Source organism: Agelaius phoeniceus, chromosome 1 (assembly GCF_051311805.1).
Source record: "Agelaius phoeniceus isolate bAgePho1 chromosome 1, bAgePho1.hap1, whole genome shotgun sequence".
Classification (NCBI taxonomy): Eukaryota; Metazoa; Chordata; class Aves; order Passeriformes; family Icteridae; genus Agelaius; species Agelaius phoeniceus.
In genome coordinates this window covers 97,918,412-97,942,400 of record NC_135265.1, presented here as the reverse complement: position 1 = coordinate 97,942,400, position 23,989 = coordinate 97,918,412, and the positions used below count along the sequence as shown (strand labels likewise).

Below are 23,989 nucleotides of genomic sequence, written 5' to 3'. Positions count from 1 at the left end.
AGAGGTGACGTGTAAAATATGCAGAAGCTAACCCAGGTCAGAGTAAATCAAATTGATGAAGTAATCAGGTTGTCATCTCTACTTTTCATTTTGACTAATTAGATGCCTAACTAAAAGCCAGTCTAATTTACATAGTCATTTTTCCTTGATGTTGTCTTTGTTTTGCTGATTCTTTAAAAAAGATACCCAGTGAACTATAAATTCTGTGTATTCTTCCACAAGGCTTGTCTGTTGTGAACAGGTACTCAATATTTTTGTTTCATCTGGACCTAAGTTTCACAAGACAGAGTAAGTAATTTCAAATGCAGGAAGTCAACAGCTCCTTTGCTGTATTTTACTTTCTACATATATACATATTTTTTTTATTGTGTGCATTTTTTATTATTTTGAATTATATTTTAAAAATATGTAGGAAACATGGTGCCAGTTTCTGGACTGGACTCTCACAGAACTTGGCACAATCATTCTTTGTCCTGTCCTGAAAAATCTGCATTTTTCAGTTTTCAGTGAAGAGATTTGTGGCTTGTGTCATGATAAACCAGAGTCCTAATAGTTGTCATTTATCATCCAAAGAGGGACATGGATCTGAAGAACAAGATGGTTCCTATTAATGCTTCAGAAAAATGAAGCTTGGCTTTTCCTTCCTTTTCTTTAGGAAACCACACTCATAAGCTCTGTAGAATAAAACTCTTGGAGGGTCAACCTTTCTTAGAAGGTTTCAGGGTTTCTAACCCATTCTTAGAGGGTTTTTTCTGCTTACAAACAATAAGGTCTTGATTGTGTTCTTCTGGAATAAATGGAAGGTTGATTTAAATGGAGATAATGCAAAAATAAAAATCACATCCTTATGCAAGAGACCAAAGGAAAACTACTGAATAGTTTGAATATTTAAAACCTATATGAAAACCCAAGAAAAACTTCAAATTTAGTACTTGGAAAAAAAATAGATTTCAAATCTGGCTGGTTTTGTTTGCTTATTTACTTTATAAAAGACTACTGAAATTAAATGCTTAAATGGAGACATTTATGGAGCTGATAGATACAACAATTAGAGGTCAGCTGGAAAGTTTCTCCTAATATTAGTTTTAAAGAAATACAGTTCTTATAGGAATTATGTTTGTATAAGAAATTAAAGAATGGCTGTAAATTGATCTTTCTAATTAAAAAGTTGATTAAAAAAATAAAAAGTTGTGTTAGGCATCGAAAGAAATAATTTATATTTTTTCCTGTCCTGTATTTCCTTTTCAAAATTCATCTCTCATAATACAAAGTTCAGTTTCACAAATAGATACATGTTTCTGGGGGAGTCACATGAAAGGCAGTGTAAGATTCTGACCTTTGGAGAAAATGGTAGCAGCCTGAAATGCAACTTAAATGCAGCAGAAGCAGCTCATCAGTAGTGGGAATTAATTCTGAATTTCTATGTTTGGAAAGTGAGAGATTTCTGGTTGTTTACTTCAAAACTATCTTTATATAACTTAAAGAAACTCCAGTTTTTATCTATTTTGAAACTACAACACTTTTCCAGTTTGCTCTTTACATAAGTTAGTGCTTATTTCACAAAACAAAGATATATCTGCAATAACTGAGATGACCAAAGGCAGCAGGCCTGTTCACTCAAAGGTTAATAGTAAGAAATCTGGTTAATTTAATTTGTAACTCTCCTTGTTATTGTCTTCCTTCTTATAGTGGTTGCCTGCACAGCTGCTGTAGGAATTATAGAAACTGTAGTAATTTTTTGTACACACCAAAATGGTTCTCTCAGATTCTGAGTACAGCCATATAGTAACTAGAGTTTAACTGTTAAAATTCCCCTTTAAGATAAGAAAACATAAGCTTTCAGAGTTTAAAAAATGGTATTGCCTTTTTACTTCCTTGGGAATTTTAGATCTATTGAAATTAGAGATTTAAAGTTTTATGCAGGCATGTAATCATCCATATTCAGTGATTTGGCAGAAGCACAGTGAAAAGTAGGGATAATTCCACCATCCTTTCTCTTCTCAAAGCATGGTTTGGGTAGACCTCTTATAGCAAATTACATAAGCATCTTTGTTGTATTTTTTAAATCTTCTGCATCTTTGCTGACATTGCTTAAAGGTGTGCTAATTACTGACAGTTGCTGTAATACTGGACACCTGTGAGCTTGGAATTAGGCAAAGACAACCAATTCATTTTATGTAGGGCACTGAACAGGGAGCAGATGGTAATAAGCTTCAGTCAACATCAAGCTGGAGAGGATTCACACCACCAAGCAAGATGTGGAAAACTCAAAATCCTTTGGTTAATCCCATGAGCCAGCCATTCTCCCTAATTGTGTCTTTCCATAAGAAGATGTACTTTACATGTTCCAGTCTCAGCTGAATGAACAAACATGATTTAATGTAGTGACTGTAGGATTTTACTAATCTATTTATTAGTTCCCCTTTCAAGAGAAGTTATAATGATGTGTTTTCACTTAAAGCAATTAGAATGTATTTTTAACAGGGGAAATGACTTAGATTATAATTACAGAGCATTATGCTGCACTTTTAATGATTTTGCTCTTTAGAAAAATGAACAGTGAGAATCATTTTGCATAAAGTTATTACTTTGCTCTAACAGCCTAATACTAACTTCCTTCTCAGGCTGTTGGGTGACCACAACTGTTGGGTCAGGGATATCTTAGACTGAAATAAAAAAGAAGAACATGAATGAACATTTACAATTGCATCTGTAGCAGCTGAATATTTGAGCCTTTGTATAGTTTTGAGGCACAACCAAAGCTAATTTTTGAAGATTTTACTGCTATTTTTTTACATTTACTGTTCCCAGTGTTGAATACTCTAAAATAGAAAATTAAATCTAGTGCTATAGCAGCAACAAATGTATGAGACAGTAAAAGCAAGCATGCCTTATCCTGTATGTTCAACAGACAGAAAAGATATAACAAAAGAAAGGACAAATGCAATTCTACCCATTTGCCAGGAAGAAATTATGTGACACAAGGGCTTGGCACAGAGTTGGTTTAGTCTCATGAGAAAAGTGTGCAATCATAAAATAGATATGGAGCATGACAGGTCTTCAGCCTTCTGCATCCAGTGGTTTGTATGCATTGTGTGATGGGGGGGAGTGGCAGCTGCTGTGGAGTCTGGACCAGTACTACAAGAAAATTTCATCCCTTTTCTTCTCAGCTGTAGTGCAGACTCTTCTCTTAGAAGGCTATTTGGCTGAGCAGTTTTTGCAATGTTTTTTCTCAAAGTACATTAAGGAAGCTATATACATTTTCCTAACCCTGAGTCTTTCAGCCAGCATAGAAATTACTGAAATAATTGATAGTCAATGAAAGAGATGTCTCACGTTAGTGAGGTTATCTCAATCAATCCTCTGTACAGAGACCTAATTGAAAAGTGAACTATTCTCTTTAATTCTCTGAAATTACCTCACATCAACAAACCTTGCTAGGCCCCCTCCTGTGGAAGGTAATTTTCTAAAAGCATGCAAATAAAAAGCAGAAATGGCGCAGTGAGACAGAATAGGAAAAGGTTAGAGATCATGGATTTACAGTCAAATGGTTGGAAACATTAGTCCTTTGACAGTATTGCTGTAATCTCTTAGGTAAACACTTAAACTTCTTAGAAATTTCACTGCACAGTGTACATTATTAAAGGGTGCTTTGGTGATTTGTGCAGTCTGAAAGGAGGGGGGTTCTAAGGACTAGGTATTTCAATTAAGAAAGGAGGGACAGCTGCTCATTGCTTTCCTAGACTGGAAATGCATTGGAAATAACTGGGGATGAGCTGGTAAAGTTTGGACCTTGAATGCATGTCTGAAATATGAGCCTGGGTGCAATGAGAACAAAAGTCATGAAATTGAACTAGTTCTTGTGCACTGAAACTGGAAGAAATAGGAGACTGAGATGGTGGGGAGAAGCAGGGCTCAGCAGATAAGGGGAATAGGAAGGGTGCAATAAACAAGTAGATTCAAAACACAGCTCAGATCTCTTGCAGACATGTTTCTGATAAGTTAAAAATAAATTTTAGCTTCACTTAAAGTTTTTGTTGAGGTTCCATCACTATCAGATAAAACATGGGTTGTAAATTATGACCCACCTGCATCTCAAAATACTTCAGCCATCATACCAGTTCTCTTTTTCTCCACACAGATAGAAACCAGACACTGTAAAGCAAAGAACTAATCAGAAGTTTGTGTGATACATAATACTGGAAGATGATCCATGCTGTTCTTTAGCCTTCTTCTGACTCTGTTCTGAAATATCTTAATTTGATTATAGACCCATCTTATAATATAGGTCTTTCCTTTAGTCACTGCAGTTTATTAAATCCTCTAGGTGTGGGATGGCTGTTAAGGATGAACTGGCTGGGTGCCACTAGAAAGATTTGGCTCTTGTAAAAGTCTGTCAAGACTTGACATTTCTGTTGTGAATGCCTAAAAGGGTTACAAGATTTGAGAAAAAAGCTGATACTGGCTCTTGGGGTATGTGGGTGAGCTGGAGTTGTTAAGATGTGAGTGAACAAGAAAAGCATGGAGGTTTGATTCAGAGCAGTTCTGTCAAAGATAGGGAGACTCTGGAAGACAGAGCATGTGTTCAATGTGTTATTAATTTTTCCTCCTTTTGCTTTTTTACTTTCCTATCACAAGGCTGCTATTGTGTAGGCAGCTTGTCAATGTACAATACATTTGAAATTCTCTGATAGGAGCAGAGTGACTAATTGCCTTGGCTGTATTGAAGGCATAACAGTTTGTAGTCAAATTATTTCTTTTGTCAGCTTTAAGATCTGTTCTGAGAAATATACTCTATGGGGCATTCTTGGAAAAAAAACATTCTAAAATTTCATCAGAGTTCTGTATCTTGCTAAAAAAGACTCTATTAATTGCTTTTTTGCTTGTTATCTCTTCATGAATTATGACCATTATTAATGTGGTAGCTTTTTTCCAGAGCTTTTTTGTTTGTTAGCCAATAGTGAAACCTATGCTGTTGTGAATGTGAATTTACTATTAGTGTTGTTTAGTAAGTAATAAATGGTGGCAGTAGGCAAAAAATTTTCAATCAACTTCATGTCTAAAATGTAGTGTACATGGTGTTCCTCTATCCTCTAAAGGCTTTCTATTGAGTACTGCTGTGGTAAGGCATGTGAAGAGCTCATTCTTTATTTAAATCATTTGTATTTTCATACAAATGGTATAAGGAATGGGAATGGACATTAAAATCAAGTGTCTATTGTGAAGTATACATCCATTCACTGTTTGAGATTTACTGGAAGTAACTGAAGAACTTTGACGTTATGATTGAATTTTAAAAAAACGAAACCAAAGCAACACAAACCCCAGCAAAATCCCAAGGATTTGTTGCTTTCTTTGTAAGTATTTGTGTTAGCATTCTAGCTGAAGATAGTTTGATCCACTTTAAGAAGGTACTTGAAACCAGCTCCACGTTTGAATGCTTAACCAACATTTCCTCAGCCTTGCTTTTCTCTCAGCTTTCAGTAAGAGTAGAAGCCATGACGGTGCTTGGGAAATTGGTGTGTTGCTATGGAAATAGATGTGATACCACCAGTTTATGCTTCATTGCTAGATCCAATGCGAAGATATAAATGAGAGAGAAATCTCTAGGATACTGTTTCTATACAGGAAAAAAAAATAAAATACACCAAATATTAACTATGAGTTAATTGAGGTGTTTTTAATACACCATGACATTCAGGTTTTTTTTTTCCTATGGCTGATCCGTAAAGCAGTGGCCTAAATTTTGAGAACTTCAGGTTCTGTGCCTGATTCAATCTGGTTGGACACAAACCTATTTCAGCCCAGGAATTTGGGTGCCCAACATAGATGTCAAATTACAGCAGGCCTTACATAAATACTCTGTTGTTCTACTGTCCTGGTTCCATCTGGGATAGAGTTAATTTTCTTCCTAGTAGCTGGTATAGAGTGCTGGGTTATAGAATGGGTTAGAATGAGAACAATGTTAATAACACATGGATGTTTTGGGTTTTGCTGAATAGTGTTTACACAGCGCTGAGGCCTTTGCTCCTCGCACCACCCCACCAGCAAGGAGGGTGGGGGTGCACATGAATTTGTGAGGGGCACAACCAGAGAGCTGGTTGAGACCAGTGGGATATTCCATATTTTATTGCATTATGCTGGGTATATAAACCAGGGATAAAGCTGGCTGGGGACCACTGCTCAGGAACTGGCTGGGCATTGGCCAATGGGTGGTGGGTGAGCAATCATTTATTTAGTGTGCTCTAAAAAATTTCTCAAATTGTTGTTCCTGTTGTTGGTTTCTCTTCCATTTCTATCTTTTTTAACTGTTGTTATCTAAACCCACAAATGTTACTTTTTTCCTCCCAGTTTTCACCTCCATCCTGCTGGCAGGGGACAGTGAGCGTGCAGGTGTGGGGTGTTTAGCTACGTGCTGGGTTAAACCATGACACCTACATTTTCAGTTCCTGAAACAGGTTATTGTTCTCCAGTAAGCTGTAAGCAAAGTCTCTTTACTAAATTCAATAAATTAACTTGGTAATTGATGAAGGAACTGCCAGCAATCATGTTGAAGTTTCTGGCTGGGTATCTGTATATACATGCAGGGGGAAAGGTTCTGTCAGACATTTATTTTGCTGGGTTTGGAAGGATTAAGTAAAGAAATTGGCAGTGGGGTGGGGAAGGTCCAGAAGGGGAGAGAAATTGTCATTTCTGAGACTTTCCCACTCCGCTTGTTTTACTGCAAAACAGGAAATATCTGTCCTGTGGGTCTGAACAGGATCATTCGTGTATGAGATGAGTGATTTTTAGAGGTTGTCCTTTCTTGGACCTCTCTTTCTCTTCCATGTTTTAGTCATTGCTGCTTGAATAGGTGCAAAGTTTCAGGTGCAGAGGTGAAATTCTTGCTCATAAATGAGACAACTGAAGTGTGAGCTTTGAAATCACAGCTGCCATTTTCACTGGTAAAATTCCCTTGTTTTCAGATTTTGACTATTGAGGAGTCTCCTTTGGAGACTAAATGCTAATTATTTCATTCTATCTGAAAAAATGGTTCTTCAGTGACACGAGTGAGAAATTTATTTCTCCTTTCCTTCCAATTCTCAGAAATCAATTTTTTTGAGTTTGTATTTAATATCGAATAGTTGCTTCCCTGGGGTGTGGTGAATACCACAGCAAGAGAAAAGAAGCAAGGTAACATGACAAGAAGGATAGTAAATTTCACTTTATTTATATATTTACCACTATCACTTTTTTTCAAGGAATCTACTATTGGGATTTGAAAATTGATTTTTTTTTTTTTAACTTTTTTATTGCTTCTGGTGTATCTGACTACATGTCAGTAGGTTGAAGCAACTTGTTCTGTCTGTCTTCAGCAGTACTTGTAGTTGTTTAGATAAGAATTGAAAGACATAAAGTCTAGTTATTCTTCCTAGGTGTCATCACAAAGAAGTGTTTGCCCTGTTCATTCAGCTAGCATTAATTGCAGATGATGTGCAGAAAATCAGATTTTTGGAATGCTTAGTAGTAAATTCCATTTTCCATTTGAGCCGTAATTTACATCTGTGGAATTACACCAGTCTCAGACACTTAGGACTCCTGGACTGGTAATGAAAATGTGTAAAATATAACAGAAGAAGATTTTAAGATCAATGAAATTTTGACAATGTCCCTTGTAGTTTGCAAGGTGTTAAATATGTTTTTGAAATTGTCAGAAAGCAGTTGATTTGAGCTTGTGGTCCCTCTAGCCTAGGTTGTGATATAATTTTGTGATGGATGCTGCCATCAAAACCACTGCTGCAGCACTGGCAGAACTTAAAACCTGATGTGAAAAAGAGGAGCCAGGTGCCATTACAGAAAAAACCCCACCTTAATTTAAGATCCCATATGTTGGCCATATAGTATTTCTTCTCTAAAATTTAACAAAATTGCCATACTTAATCTGTGCAGGATACTGGCTATCCTAGACTGGTAGTAAAAGGTACAAATTCTGGACTCCCCCAAAAACTTCATGGTACAAATGTCTTGATGATGTGATCAAAACTTCAAAAACATGTGAACAAAGAGTACATTGTGTGATGGAAAGTGGAAGCACACATTTTTATAATAGTGTGAGCCCAGATACAGGGTTATTTCTGTTCCTTCATAATTTCAGAAGAATGGAAACCACCATTCCAGTGTTTGCAGTCTAATTTCTATTCAGCTTTTGTTCAGAGCCTGACATCTGCATGCATGTTTTGATCTGTGCTATGTTTCGACTGAAGAGATAAGGGCAGAGAATTATGCAACTTGGAAGCATAAAGCCTGATGGATTAAAAGAAAATTCATATTCTTACTTCAGACAAAGCAACACTAAACTTTTCTCTAGGAATTACTGAACCTTAACCCTGAGACATCGTAATCATATTTTACCTCTATATAGTGGGCCAAAACCATTGTTAAAGGACCCTTGTTTTCACTAAACTTAACAATACATCAGCTTTTTAGGAAATCCTTTATTTGGAAGGGAGAAAGTTGAGTTTCAGCTTGGGAGGAGAAAGAGCTCCCATCCTAAATTACTTTTTCAAAAATGTGACGAAAAGTTTATATTGCTTTTATATAGCAACATAAAAAATGGGGAGGGGAAATGGGAAGAGAAGACTAAGGAAGTGGAAAGAGAAAATTAAGGGAAAAGCACACTGTATTAATGCTTTCTAGAGTTTCAGAAGTAGTCCTTGATAGACAACTGCCTTTGCTTGAGAACTATGCTTTCAGGGTGTGTAAGTGGAAAAACCTCTCATAGGCTCTGTGGACCAATTTTGCTTCAGCTCATTGAATTCCAGTTTTAAAAATAAGAGAGGGCAGAACAGAGAAGAAGAAAAAGGCTGTGTGTTTAGAGAAAGAGATTTCCAGGTTTTTTCTCTCAGAAATTTCTTGCAGAGAAAATGATAACTCTAAGAGAAAATTTGAGCATTTATGTTGAATTTAGTCACTAATTCATTTATTCATAGGATCATGGAGGTCAGCTAGTCCAACACCCCAGAGTGGGATTGTTAACTACTGGTATGTGATTTTAAAATAATCTCAGCCATCACATGAAGTTTTGCTATTCACAGTTTGCAGGAATTCTCTGCAGCAGAAATGAAAAGGATACTAAAATAGATTTCTTAATGTAAGCACTCTCTTAAAACACATGTACCATCTCATATGACAGTTCTAAGAAACTCTAATCACCTGTAGCAAAATTGGGGAGTACTGCTCTAGAAACTAAGAACTTCAGCCAGCAATGCTTGCAGGTTCTTATGTTTTTTTAATAACAAATACTTCATTTGAATTCTCTGTGCTAATTAATTTTCCTCTTGAAGTGCCTATAAATGAGTTAAATTATTTGAATTTTGACATCTACTGTACTTTCATTTTCAGGGTGTATATTCCCCCCAGTAAACTAATGTATAAAGGTGTGTATAAAGGTATAGACACACACTGAGACATTTAATCATGGGTGTATTTTTAGAACAAACACCCACTTATATAATTGACTTGAATCTCTGGAGGTTTGTGTAGTGTTGTTAAAAAGATCAGTGACAAGTAGAAAGACACAACATGCTCAACCTTACAGGAATTAAATATCGGTTGTATTGTGTTGCTGAATTATCTTATGGTCACTAAGGGATTTTTATTTTTATATTTTGCTTTGCTTTTCCTGAAAAAACCATCAAAGACTTCTACTTCAATAAATTAAACTATTCTTTTCTGCTTATAGGCATGGGGGAAAGGAAGAGAACTTATAACTTCTCTTTTAAAGTAATCCCATTGTAAATAAGCAATAAGACTCTCAAAACAAAGCTGAGAACATGGTCCAAAGTTTGTGCTGGAAAAGAAACCATTATCTTAACCAATTAAAAATATTCTAGTTAGTCCTAGGCAAAATTATTTAGTTAGTCCTAGGTGGAATTATGTAGCTTCGATTTTAATTGGAATTGACTTAAAGACTTCTAGAACTAAAGATTAGAATAAAAAATGTGTGGCCTTCTTAAAATTTCTGGATGCTGAAGACCACAGAAAGACAAGCTGAAAATAAGTGGACTACTTGGTGTAAGTTCTGTCAGAGAAATTCTAGTGCTTCTAAAATATTAATAATACTGTGCCTATAGAGAGAATTTGTCCCAAAAATCGGCTCTAGTATTGATCTGTATAGATATATCTTGTAAAAACATTTTTTTCCTAATTTTCTACTATGTTTTGATTGTGAATTTTTTGTTAGCAGTGATCAAAAAAGAAAAATCTGATAAGAAACCAGGAAAATATTTATGTAGACCTGTTAAGAGCAATTCTGACCACCCAACTTAATGGCAGTATTTTGAAGCCAAGCTTGGTTCAGTTTTGTGAAATAGACCATTGCTCTCTTTTCTTCTGGTTTCTGCCTGTGGTCAGTGGGAATACTGTTCTCATTCCCTTTTGAGCAAGCCCTTCATCTGCAAAAGATGTCTGGGAAAATTTAATATAAATAAGATATGAAAACCATCTAGTGAACTCTGCTATTACTTTCCACAAAGACCAAATTTTGAAATAATGAAAACCCCTATAGACCTCCTGTCCTCCAATGGCTGTACCATTGAAAACTACCATTCAAAACTGTACCATTCAAAACTACATTGAAAATTTTAGTTTCTTCAGCCTTCAGAAACAAGGATAGGAGCATCAAAAAAATCTACAAAATATTTTAAAGCCCATTACACTAAATCAAGTGTTGTAGGATGATGTTTGCTAACGATTAAGAATAGAAAATTTCAGCAGTGTATGTAGAAAGAATCAGACTCCTCTATGGCATTGCACAGTGTGTTTGGTGGAACATATCCTATGAGACAATTACTAATGCTAATAATATTCTTCAGTTGCTGTGCTGCTAATAATAAAAGAATAGGGACAGTTCACAGAAGAAAGGATTTCCTGTTGTATGCAACAATAGAAATAACAGCAGAAACGTAACCGTAGAGAGAGTTAGGATTCTGTGAACAAGTTTAAAAAAATCACTGTAAATAGGGCTGATCTTCCAATTATAAGCCTCCTCTGTTTATGTAATATTTTATTAACTTAGGAAGTCTTACGATTTAAATCTATCATAAACCAAGACTGAACTAATTTGAAGTGATTATTGAAAGATATTTAAATGTCCAGCAGGGCAGACTTAAGGGGACCATAGGGAAAACAGTAGGAACCAGGGACTTGTTAATTTGAAAGGTAGATGAGCCAAAGGAAGAATTACATATTGTGTGCTGAGAAGAGTAGAGCTAGATCCTCCTAAAGAAAAATGGAACAAAAGGCTCTGCTATCAAAAAGTAAGATGGTGCAGCATCCTCAACTGCTGAGTGTCACAGTGGCTGGCTGGCTGTGACCTGATGCTGTGAGTTCGCTGGTGAATGCTACATTTATCTAACATATCTTCACCTGAACAGCTCTCTGCTGATAGATTCCTTATATGTTAAAAATACAAAAGCCAGTAATGTACTGTAACAAGTGATTTGCAGTAAAAGGCAAAAATCCGTTCATGCAGATGTTAGCTGCAACAATTAGAATTTGCTCTGGGGCAAGGCTCATAAATTAAATCACAATTAACAACAAAAACTCTCTCCAAAGCATGGTGGCTATGTATTGGCCATTGAGCACCTATGAAAAAGAATCATGAATGTGATATGTCCAGTATTTTCTCTCCCTGTGACTCCTCAGAAAGGAAATTATTTCTATCCTAGTGAGCCAGTACCATAAGGACAAGAAGAAAAACTGTCACACTTCAAATATCTCCTTAGATATAAATTGTGTGATGAGTACAGAAGGAGTAGCAGGCACCTATTGCATGGCTCTCTGCAGCTGGAGGAGGCAGGGCTCAGTGACTTGCACATTTTCTCTCATACATCTATGCCCAACTCTTACCTAACTCTCTCTTGGTTCATATGCAAGGGTCATTTAAGTGCACACTTTAAAGCAAAAAGGATTGTGTAGCCATTGCTGCTCTGCAGTGCTGGACTTAGACCTGTCTGTATCGAGGCAAGAGTTTTAATGATCACATACGAAGAGTTGCTTCGATTAATTTTTGAGATACTGAAATACACCTGTGATTTTAGAAACCTATTTATGATATACATCTATAGGGGAATGGCCCTAGTATGTGTTGATTAACATGCAGAGACAGAATCTATCTGCTGCTGTCAGCATGTATTATCTGATATATAGATAATGTAAATATATACCTAATATAAAACTCTTCTCAAACTCCTAATGCTTCAATGAGAATGACTGAGATTTCCAGTGCTTTTATTCAATTTTACACTGAAAACTTCTTTGTCTCTCCTCCCTACCTCACCTCCAAATCAGAAACTTTAAGGCATTAAAAAACATTTGGGAGTTCTCTCAAAGTCTCTTCTGACTTTGTTCTAACTAAAAATCAGTCAAGAAGGTGCACTTTCTGTGGACTCTTGATGTGTAAGACAGCAACTGTGGTGACCCATTCAAAAGCAACTATAGGCATAAATTCTTGAAGATGCTAAGGGTTGGTCATAACACTTCGCTTATTTAGCTGTTCTAATACTAAAAAATATAATAAAGTTGTTAGTCCATTCTCTCATGGTATCTCAATTTAGAGAATTCTGTATCATACAGAATTTGGCAAATTTTTTGTAGTTCATGATTCATAGCATGTTCTTACTCAGAGTAGTTATTAATCAAGGTAATCATTCTATTAAACCTACTGGGTATTTTCCATAAAATCTGCATATTTTATATTGTAACCATAGTTTTCTGCTGACTTTTTACATGGAAAGGTTGCTTAACAAGAAGCTGACTTGCTGTGGTTTGGGAGTTCACTCACTACCGTCACTGTATAATAAAGCTGTATCTGTAACAAGCTTTTAACAAGCTACCTATATTTTTTGTCTTAAACTCTTACTAGGATTTCACAGCTAAGATAGAAATTATTACTGCAAAACCAGATGTTGCTTCTGGTAAAATTAACACTAGTAAGCACACAGCATTACCGCCCTGCTTCTCTTCTATATTAGACTGCACATTACAGCTTCACATCTGACATCTGAGTCCATCTCAGCAGTGTCAGGAAGTGAGAAGGGAGCAGCACAGCCTTCTCCTCTAGTCCTGTGTGCACATCTAATACTGCAAGTGAGAAAAGGTGTGTTAGGTACTCTTGAACCAACATTCTAGATGTTTATACTCTGTTAAATTTCACCAGAAATGCTACAACTTTTTTTTTTTTTTCTCTCCTTCCAGCCACTCGTGCCCTCAGGTGATCCCCAGAGCACAGAAAATCAATGTGCTTTCTATTTCTAAATGGCTGTTGAGACTATAAAAATAAATAGCATCAGTTGAGTAGACTAATAATTCTCTTCTGCCCATGGGAAATAGTTGTAGAAGGACGGTCTTATCTCCTGCAAGCTCTGGAATGCTGGTGATAATCAGTGAAAGTAGGGGGATGGATGGGAAACTTGTTTTGAGAGGGTTTTTTCCTCTTAGATAAAAATACTAGCTTAGTGGGATGACCATAACTCCTTTAACAAAGAAATTCATGTTTGGTCTATGAGACCTTGAGTGTTACCAGTTTGGGTCTGAGCCAAAGTATCCTAAAGCATGGCTTCTGTGGATTCACCTGAATGCATTTTGGGTGAATCTCTCAAACTGTTCAGGGCAGATTTTTTGGAGACCCATCACAGGTACAGAGCAGGGAATTCAGAGTGGTCTTTTGGACTTAGGAAGTTTGGGTTTAGAAACCATCTTCTTTTCCTCTGCTTTATTTCCCTGGGGTCATAAGAACGTGGTTCCTAATCCCCTGTAGTAGTTATTTCCCCACAGGACATGCTGTCTGGGAATGTAACATACCAGCTGCATTTGTGTTCTAAGGGAAGCTATTTCATGCTATTTTTCTTTGAGTAAAAACTGTCTTTATCTCTTAAAAATTTGCTGTTGCAACAAAAGCTCAACAGAACTGATGTTGGTATTTACAAGAGCTAAGGGCTACAGCTTTTTCTTCCAAATCCTCTTAGTTGTGTGTAAAAGCATTTGTTTTCTCATCCTTTTCTTGCTTTGGATTATGTCTTTATTCATTACAGTATTGATGCATTGTAATAGCAGACTGGTATCTTTAAGCAGAGATTTTCTGGAAATACGTAGCACAAGAGTGGCAGAAAGAAAATCACTTACAGAAATCAAACAAACTTTGAAATATGTATCCTTCTGTCTTCATTTGTCTGAAAGTTACACCCAGAGCAACTCCTGGTTGGGGTTTTGTTGAGTGTTTGATTTGATTTCCATTTGGTTGTTTTGTTTTGTTTCCTACTTCAAGGTAATTCTGTGCATAAATATTGCAGGAAATTTCAGTGAACTACTCCATTTTAGTATCCATTTAATTTCTGTCACAGAGTATTGTTGCTAACTCTGAGCTTTTAACTATTTCCACTTACCACAAGCTGTGAATTCATCTTCCTTCCCTTCAGTTAATTTAGATATAAGAAGTAATGAAGGTCTTTGGGGCATGACAGCATCTCTTACAACTATGATTCTTTGTCAGGAGGAGATGTAACCTATAGGTTACAGTAATGCAGGTGATCAAATGCCAGAAAAACAGCACTGGAATTAATCATCCTCTTGAACATTACTATTTGTATGGTCCTGCTCAAACCCTGCTGCAGCCTTCATTTTGCAGAACACCTTATTTTCTCTCTAAGATTAATTTCTCCATAAAATCTAGTGGCCATGTCACAGTACTTAAATCAGATTAAAAGTGGAATATCTAACTACATTAATAAAAACAAAAAAAAAAGGATGAATTTGCTTTGTAGGAAACCAACACAACTGAGTCATGCAACCTGGTATTTCAGAGGTTTATTGAATATGCCATAGATAAATGCCATTTTTAAAATATGTTCCTGTTCTGTGGTACAGTGTATCAAAATATGTTTGAAGAGCTTTTCTTCTACACTGGAATTTATATATTCTTTAGTCTCCCTGTATAGACATGATGCACACACTTCATGCATGCCTGTGTGCCAGGGGGAGTGACCAGGCATTTATTAGAGTCACTTACAGGTCACAGTGAGCTTTCACCCATTTACATCAGTGAGGCTGCGTTTGCAAGGTTTTCTGAATATGTGCTGAAATGACAAAATGTTCCAAAGAATAAAAGGCTCTAACTTTCCTATTCTTCTCTGAGGATCAATTGCTGTTAGAATTTATACTCCTACATAAATATACAGTGGTGCTTACAGTCAGCTCTCATTGTTTTTTCTTTACAAAAAATGCTTCAGACTTAGTGCTGTGCTCAGCTATGTTAAATCCCATGCAAAGCAAACTTTTCACTTCTTTTACCAGTCAAAACAACAGCATCCCGAGCACTTTGATGCCTTTGCTAAGTTATTGCAGAGTTTCTCTGCAATAATGTAGAGAAAAGATAAATGATCAGAGGGCTGGAGCACCCTCCTGGAGCCTCTCACAGGCTGAGAGTTCAGGTTATTCAGCCCGAAGGAGAGACGGTTCTGGGGAGACTCTTAGAGAACCTTCCAGTACCTAAAGAGGTCAAGAGGGCCTTCAAGAGAGATGGAGCAGGACTTCTGACAAGGACATTCAATGACAGGACAAGGGGAAGTGGCTTTAAACTGACACTAGATTTAGATTTGATATTAGGATACTAGGAAGAAATTCTTTATTGTGAGCATGGTGAGGCACATTGACAGAAAAATTGTGGGTGCTCCATCCCTGGAAGTGCTCAATGCCACGTGGGACAGTGCTTTAAGAAAGCTGCTCTGGTTGGAGGGGTCCCTGCCCCCCATGGGCTGTGTGTGAGGTGTGGGTTGGAACTAGGTGATCTTTAAGGTCCTTTCCAACCCAAACTGCTCTACAATTCCATGGTGTGTTAGAAAACCTAGCTGATGTAAACCTGAGGAATAATTTTGGATTCTGAAGATAAATTTGAGCTTGTAACCCTTTAAATTTGAGCTGTAAAAATTATTTTAGTTTTTTCCCCTTGGTAGTGTAGAACAGATGTCTGTGATTACTGTTTTATTCTGAAGCTCAGCTTCATTTTAAGGTACTCAGTTGCACGTGTTTGATTTTTTAACACTTACTTTCACAAATCCCTTCCTTCCTAACATAAAGTACTGAGCATCTGAGGTGATCAATACCGTCTTTCAGTGTGTGTTATTTCAATTTGTGTGTAATAGTCTGAATTTGGTTTTCAAGAGACATAAATAAGAATTCTATCTCAATAACTTGTTTGTTTCTCAGCATTATGTTCCCTTGGTGGTACAATAAATACCTTTAATTTTTTCAAGAAGTGATGACTGTCTACAAAATATGTGTAAAAGATACCATGTTTCAGCTTAATAAGTTCCTCAGTGGAAGAAAGATAGTGATATTTCTATTATTTGTATATGCATTTATAGTAGTAAAAATAAAGGAATCCTAGTTTTCTTCTCTAAATATTACTTTGCATTCAGTATATCAAACCATTCTTTGTGATTTTTAAAATTCAAGTGGGCTATGTTTACTTGTAACTAATTAGGTAAAACATTTTTTAATAAGTGAGATTTCCACTAAAAAAAAAACCAAAAAAACCTTCAGATGAGTTAAGGAAGGTAACTACTCCAGTTCAGTTTGAGAACTTACTCAAACTTAATATTAAAATATTGCAAAACCATAACTTTCTGTGCTGGTATTTTTTTTCTGATTACATTGAGAAAAGTATGTGTAGGAGGAGATATCAACATACATGGGTACATAATTATTCCTAAGCAGGTGCTGCACATTCAGCTTAAGCTCGGTGAAATGCTTGACATTTCTTGAGCATAATAATTTCTTAAATCCCAGAGCTTGTGATATTTTTTTTTCTGCTGGATATGCGCTACAACTCTTGAAACCAAAGTTTTTCTTCTGGTTTTGAGGACATTTTTTTGTCATCAGCTCAGAGGCTAGACATGAAGTGAGCAGTATTAGTTTTCCTCCAAAAAGATCACTGCAGTTAGTCTTGCCAAAACTGAGTCAGATATGCAGAAAGCCAAAAGAAATGGCTACTAGAACTGATTTTTTTAAGTAACCGTAAGATCAATTCAGATGTAGGTTATAAATTCTGCTGACCTGCAGACTGCTGTGGAGTCAGAGGGTGTTATTTGTGTAGGCTGTCCTTCTGCCCTTGAATTGCCCTGATGGTACTTCAGAACAAAGCAGCAGTGGTGAGGCTTTAAGCTAGGGGTGCTTAAGGATTGATGGAGTCATTTAACATTTTTCACAGGAATACAAGGTGCAGATCTGTTCAGATATGTATCCTCTGCTCTCTTTTAAACACATAAAAATAAAAAGCCTTCAGATTCCATAACTAAAATGAAATGTTTGCACAGAGTAGTTTAGCTAGTAAAGGAATAGTTGGAAAATTGCTATGGTGTACTTTGATTTCCCATAAATCCCTAATAATAAAATAAATCCTTTTATGGATTACATGTATAGCCTGTGACTATAACACCATAAATTATAGTATATTATAAGCATCTATATGAATCTATAATGGCATGTTATGGCAGCAAAAAGATGACGTGTGTATACTATAACTGGGTGAATTGTCCCTAATCATCTCTCTCTAACCATCCTAATTGTCAGACTGCAATCAAGCCCACAAGGATTGATCTAATCTTAGATGAAACAGTTTGTAGCAGATGTTTCTTTATTTCTTCAATTCCTAACTTTAAATGCCAGCAGATTTGCAATGTGCAAAATATTAGTAATAAAAAATGCTATCAGGAATTTTAGGATTTGAACTATGATACTAAAATTATCTAACACCTTTGTTGCAGGAGGTCATGCCCCAAGCTCTGTAATCTAGAAGTTTAACCTTTCTCTGTAATTTGGATGATGAAATGAAGCTCAAGGGTATATGCAAGGTTATCATATATGAGGAATGTTTCCCTGCTGGATAGCATTCACAGCATACCTTCAGACAATATTTCTCATTGGAAACACTACTAGTCTTTTTTTCTGGTATATATTTGTGGGATTTCTTTAATCCTGACTTGACAGCTTAAACAGCTTTGCTTTTATTGTGGTTGCTTTGTGGTAGATAGTTTGGTAACATTTGAAGAAAATATGTTGAAGTAGGCAAGAGGAGGTGGAGAGTTAGACTCAATTAAAAAAAAGAAATTGAAACTACCCAGGCTTATTTTATCTTGTGGTAAATTCTCAGCCCTACATCCCAGAGCTTCTGACAGGAGTAGGTAAGCTCTTGCTTCTGAGTAGAGCTGTGGATTCATTTGGCCTCTCCTGTTTGGGTGCTGGATAGCAGATGGCTGTGGTGTGTCTCTGCCCTGCTGCTGGAGAAAGGTGAGTTCCCAGCAGGGTGGTAAAGGAGCAGGAGCTGGCCTCAATTCCCTGCCTCTCTGCACCCTCGGTGCTAATTTGGGAGCTCAGTGCTGTGCAGCAGTGCTCCGCCTCTCTTGCTTCTTCACAGGAATCCAAATTTGGCACCCAAAATGCACCCAATTAGTGCAGTGGGAACTGTATTTCATTTCTGTTGTCAAAAAAGTAGACAGCAAAATCAGAGCTGTTCACATGTTGGTAGCTCAGGTAAGTGGATTGCAACCATGAGGTATTTTGGTTTGTAGCTCAGGCCTATTTTTTTCTGTTGAATTCACTCAGCAGTAGCTTAGATCCTGTAACTTTTTCTTTGGGCTGAGGTATAGATCCCCATTTTCCTCCTGAGCCTTTTTATAGATAATAACTCTGTTTCAATTTCTTCTAAGTTTTACTTGAATCTGTGACAAGTGTAGTTTCATTGAAGCAGTGAGGTGTCACCTCTTGTCTCTTCTCCCTTAGTCAAATTATGCACAGAATCAAAAAATGGTGGGTGTCAAAACAGTGGTTAAACATGACTTTACTGTGACAACTATTTTTATTTTTCTCATTATGAATGCTGTATTTTTAAGTTGTGACTACATTTTTTAATCTCACAGCAAACTGCATTTCTCTCACATACCCCATAGAAATATTCATTTTTAATGGAGATAACTAGTGAGGTAAACCTGAACACATTCATATTTTGGTGGTTTTAATGCATATACTGCAGATGTTGTCTTGTCAAACAGGAGAGACATGAAACACATGGCAAGTCAGGGATGAGAAATCAACTAGCCTTTCCTGCAGATAATGAGATGTAAATGCTGAATGGAATATTATTATGTTGTTGTCTTCCTGGGAGAAAATTTGATAGGTTATGCCAGCAAAAAGCTCCATGAGTGATGCTTCAGTGCCTGTCCTGGTCAGTGATGGTTTCTGTTAGTAATTAGGAGCTGACTCATTGCTGTTTCTCTCAAGAGACAAATGTTTCTACAGCTAGTGGCAGAAAATTAGATGGTTTTCCAATATACCCAAGAAAGCTGCCATTTGTACTGTCCTTTGGATAGGTGCAGGGAGACTTCAGAGCATCTAAAGTGATTTGGAAAAAAAGCTTATAGTATTGTAACTTTATTAAAAAAAAGCTTGGGGGATTTTTTTGTTGTTTCTGTTTTCTGTTGGGTTGTTTGAGTGTGAAATTTCTGGAGTAATGTGTAGAAAGTTGTCAATAAAAGTCCCTTTTCTAAATATTAGTGATGACTGGGAAAGCTTTATTTGCTACAGCTGTGGATGAAAAGAAATGTGAATCTCAAAAGCATTTATTGTAAATGGCTAGGAAAAAAGCCTTAGAAATATCTGGAAAATGGAAAATCATACATAAGATTTCCACTATAAACCAATTATTTTAAATTATTTTAGAAAAGAGGAAAATATTTCCTTCTTTCTGAAAATATCTAGCCAGTGGATTTCCTGCAATATGTATTTTAATGGATTTGTTATGAACAGCCATGGCAACAATAAAACAGAATTGTACGATGTGATCATGAAAAGTAATGGCCCATTCAGAGGCCAAATTTTTGCATATATTAGTCAAGAATATTAAAAAATATGATCATGCTGCAAATGTGAGCCGAGCAGTGTACTATATTAAGCAGAAGAAAAAGTATCAAAATAAGATTATGCACAGATTTCCTAATTAATTGGTCTGTTGCAGTGTTTCAAGTAGAATATAAAAGAAAGGATCACTGAAGATATGTATCAGCATTATAAGTCAAATTTCTAACTGGAAATATTTCAGGAATCATTTGATGGGGTGGCGATAAGGTAATATCGTTCCAGGTTCTGGAATTCTGTCAGTAACAAGATGAGGCTGCTCAGGGTCCATCTTGAGGAAGGAGGCTCCTCTCCCCCTCAAGCTCGTACATTGTAATCAAAATCATTCCCATGTGCTATCACAAGGGGCAACCTAATCAGTTCTCAGCAGACCACAAGCGTGCTGAGTTACTGCCATGGCTTACTGATACACAATTGCACAACATCCTGGGTAACAGAATCTGGAAGAATATTTTTTTTGTGCTTTGCTCATCTTGTAAAACTGAGATAGGAAGGACGTTCTTTAAAGAGGTTCAGCTATGCCTAAGGCTCTGCAGGTAATTTCAATAGAATCCTTCTCAAGATTGTAATGAACAAGTTTTTTCTAATTGATACAATAATAAAAGAAAACCTAAACCCAGCATGTACTTAATGCCATCTTCCTGAATTTCTCCAGTAAAAAATGCAATGGCATGGGGCAGACTTTGTGTTGTTTGCCCTTGATACAAAATTTTAAAATCATAGTTGTTGAACAATTGAGTGCTCATCCGAGGATGTAACCCTGATTAAATGATCAAATATTTGGTATTTCTTCAACTAAGCGCATGTGGAAAACAGTCTCACAGGAAATACTGAGTATTATAGAGACAACACAGCAAGTGGTTCTAATTCTCTCAGTTCTGGAAGGGCTGATGCTGATTTCTCTCACAATGGCTTACCCAATTATCTGAGGACTTTAGAAGTCTTTCAGAAGTTTTGATTACAGCCAATGGCATCCTAAAGTAGGCCAGGGATAAAAGAGTATCTCACAGTTCGTGAATAATTGAGTAGGCTTCTGTATAACAATGAGGTGCCTTATGAAAGGCAAATGTTTGTTTGCTGTGTGCTCACATCTGCACCTATTTATTCATATTTATAGGTAAATTCATATGCTAATGCTTTTTCAAGCACTAAGATACAAAGTGTCTGTTGGCATAATAAGGTAAAATGCTGCTGAAATGCAATGGAACCATATATGTTTATACCAGTTAAAAATTAGGTTGCAAAAAATAAAATCCAAATGCAAGGATGTATCTTGGCATAAGTACATAGAATATCAGGAGTCCTCTTTGGGCCTTTTCATTCTTCAGATCTCTCCTCTTCTTAAAGGTCTGGAAAAAACAGATGCCAATAAATTGAAGCAGTGGCAGTCTAAAGGACAAACTTATGTTTCTCTCCTCTTGCTATTCAGTGTTCTCTAAAAGCAAAGGCTGTTCATTCCTGCAATCTGTGTGCTGAAGCCTTTGAATTCATCTTGGTTCTGAAATGTGTGAGAAGGCTGATGAGCATCCTTAAAGATAACTAGCATCAAGCCCTGGTATTTGATAGTAGTTCCCAGTAATAAGGAGGTCAAAGCCTTCCTCTAGAATTTCATCAGCTTATCTGCAAAACCTCAAACTCACTTTCACACTGTCCCCAAATTGATATCCAGTGAAAAAAAGACTGAAGCCATCATTTGTCTGAACCTGCTCATTTGTCACTAAAGGAAGTGCTTTGGAGTATGCATTAGATGATCTTTGATCTAGAAAATGTTCTCATCCTCATAGTCATGGAGTCAGACCTCTCCCTAGGATGGATAGTTTGCCTTTTTTTTAGGAATATTTCTAATGTACTGGTTCTAACTGATACTTCTCATTGCAACAAAATATGACTCTCCCATATACACACATATAAAAATATATTTTAAAAACCACAAACAAACAAAGAAAAAACAAACAAACAAACAAAACCCTCCACCAACCTTTGAAAACCTTCTGTTAACGCAAATTATCAGTTTCATTGTCACCAGCTGTCAAAAATTCAGGCCATCTGCAAAATGCAGATTCTATGACTATGCTAAAACCCACCACCAAGATGAGGACTTGGGTTGGTCTGGCTTTTCTAAAGATAATTTTTTGAGGACTGTAAGATGTTAAAGGCATATAATGAAAATTAGGAAATCAAGAAAACATTTGAAATTAAGATAGTTGTGTTCAGCTTGATAAAGCACTTCCTAGGAAAGAACTTTCCTCAGAGGAAGAGAAATTAACTGAAACTACACATAGACAAAAAACACCCAGGATCCCAGAAGAGCCAGGAGTATTATTAAAAGTGACACTTTTATTAATATGTCCCTTTCAGACAGTTGGTACTGTTGTTTTTTAGTAAGGTCAAAATAGTGTGAATATTCTATATCTTTGTGTGTGGAGCTTTTCACACCACAAAATTGTGTTGAGCTAATATGTTTAATCAAGGAATAACTGTGGGAGCAGTGCTGTAGTTTTGGTAAAGTCAAGTTGCAACACTGCCAAGATGTTATTTGAAGAAAGTACTATCTAATAAGGATGGTTTATGATGTCCCAAAGTGTAATGTCATTTTTTTTCAGGAAATATGATATTGTCTTTGCTTTCCCTCAGGATAGGTGAAGTAATTTCTGAGATAGAAAGCACAGTTGTACAGTTGCCACTTTACAACCTTAGTAGAAAAAGCCTAAAAGTTCTACACTTTGCAATACATATACTGGCAGAGGATTTTATTATATACCATGTATTCTTCTAAAAGTCTTCATAATTAAACATATTGATACTGTAGCTCAATGGTAAGGTTTTAAAAGAATTCACTTACTTTGACTGATAACATTCATCTTAGATAGTGGCAACAGGATAGTGTCAATAGTATTATGTCATAATGTAGTTAATTAAGCCTAATTATTTTAATGACACTACATTTTCTGCTTGTATTCAGTTTAGACAGCAGACTGAGGGGAAAACTATCCCTGCTCTAATTTCCTTGGGTTTTTAATTACTTAGTTTTTTGGTAATGGGAGGTAGGGTTGATCCAAATGTAACAGTACTGTATTTCTTGTGATGTGTCATTAAACTTTGTAGAATTTATACTGAATTAAGGCTCTTCATGTATAGCCAGTGGAATCATTGAGTAATATTGGGTTTGGGACTTTTTTCAATGTATCCTTGAATTAATAACATAAAATTGCATATGGTATTGTTTATAGAGCTGTCCAAGTACTGGAGAGAAGAATGAAGTAAACTGCTGTCATAGATTATAAAACTAGATTGATATCTAATCTCTTACTTGCATAATATAGTCTAGAGGATTATCATTAATCAGCTTCTCTTTGAAGTGCAAATTTTACTCTTCAGGTAAAACACTTTCATTTTAAAATTTCTTCCTAAGTCAGTTCTGTAACTGAATGCATTTGTACTACTGTTCACCTTTAAAGAAAAAGTAATAGAATCCATTGATTTTGTTCACAGATTTTTAGGCGTTGTTGGTTGGTTTTCAAGAAGGCTTCCAGTAAAGGACCCAGGAGGCTAGAAAAATTTCCAGATGAGAAGGCAGCATATTTCAGGAACTTCCACAAGGTAAGTCATGCCTTTCTTGTGAGCTGAAGCATTGCCTGTTTACCACTCTTCCTTGGGAAGAGTGTGTTCTTGCTATGCCTGGTTTGCAAACAGTACAGTGTAAGCCTTGCTGAAAACCTAATCCTGGCAATAAAGCAGAGTAAAACATCCATAAGTCTCAGTGATGCAGGTGAGATATCACACTGTTTTTTCCCAGATGAGCACAAAACCCTCAATGTATTTGAAGCAACAGAATGATGGTTTTTTAGTTAAACACTCATAGTTTGGAAATGTGTAAAATTGGCTGCCTATTCAAATGTTCAATCAATAGTTGTTAGCCAAGTATTACACAAATTCTGAAAATGCTAAATGCCTCAGTTGTAATGGTGGCACTCTTAAAATGTGTAACATTGTTCCCAGAACTCAAGATTTACAAGCTGTGTCAACAAAAAGATTTTTAGCA

The 23,989-nt window shown here is 36.3% G+C and overlaps 1 protein-coding gene across 1 annotated transcript in view; it reads left to right on the top strand.

Annotated features, from left to right (window-relative positions):
* The window catches only part of DOK6 (docking protein 6), a 250,950-nt gene that overhangs the window by 68,342 nt on the left and 158,619 nt on the right, over window positions 1-23,989 (top strand). The window contains exon 2 of the mRNA XM_054639325.2: window positions 23,440-23,547. Within this exon, the coding sequence (XP_054495300.1) occupies window positions 23,440-23,547 (108 nt within the window). The remainder of the gene's footprint in view (window positions 1-23,439; window positions 23,548-23,989) is intronic.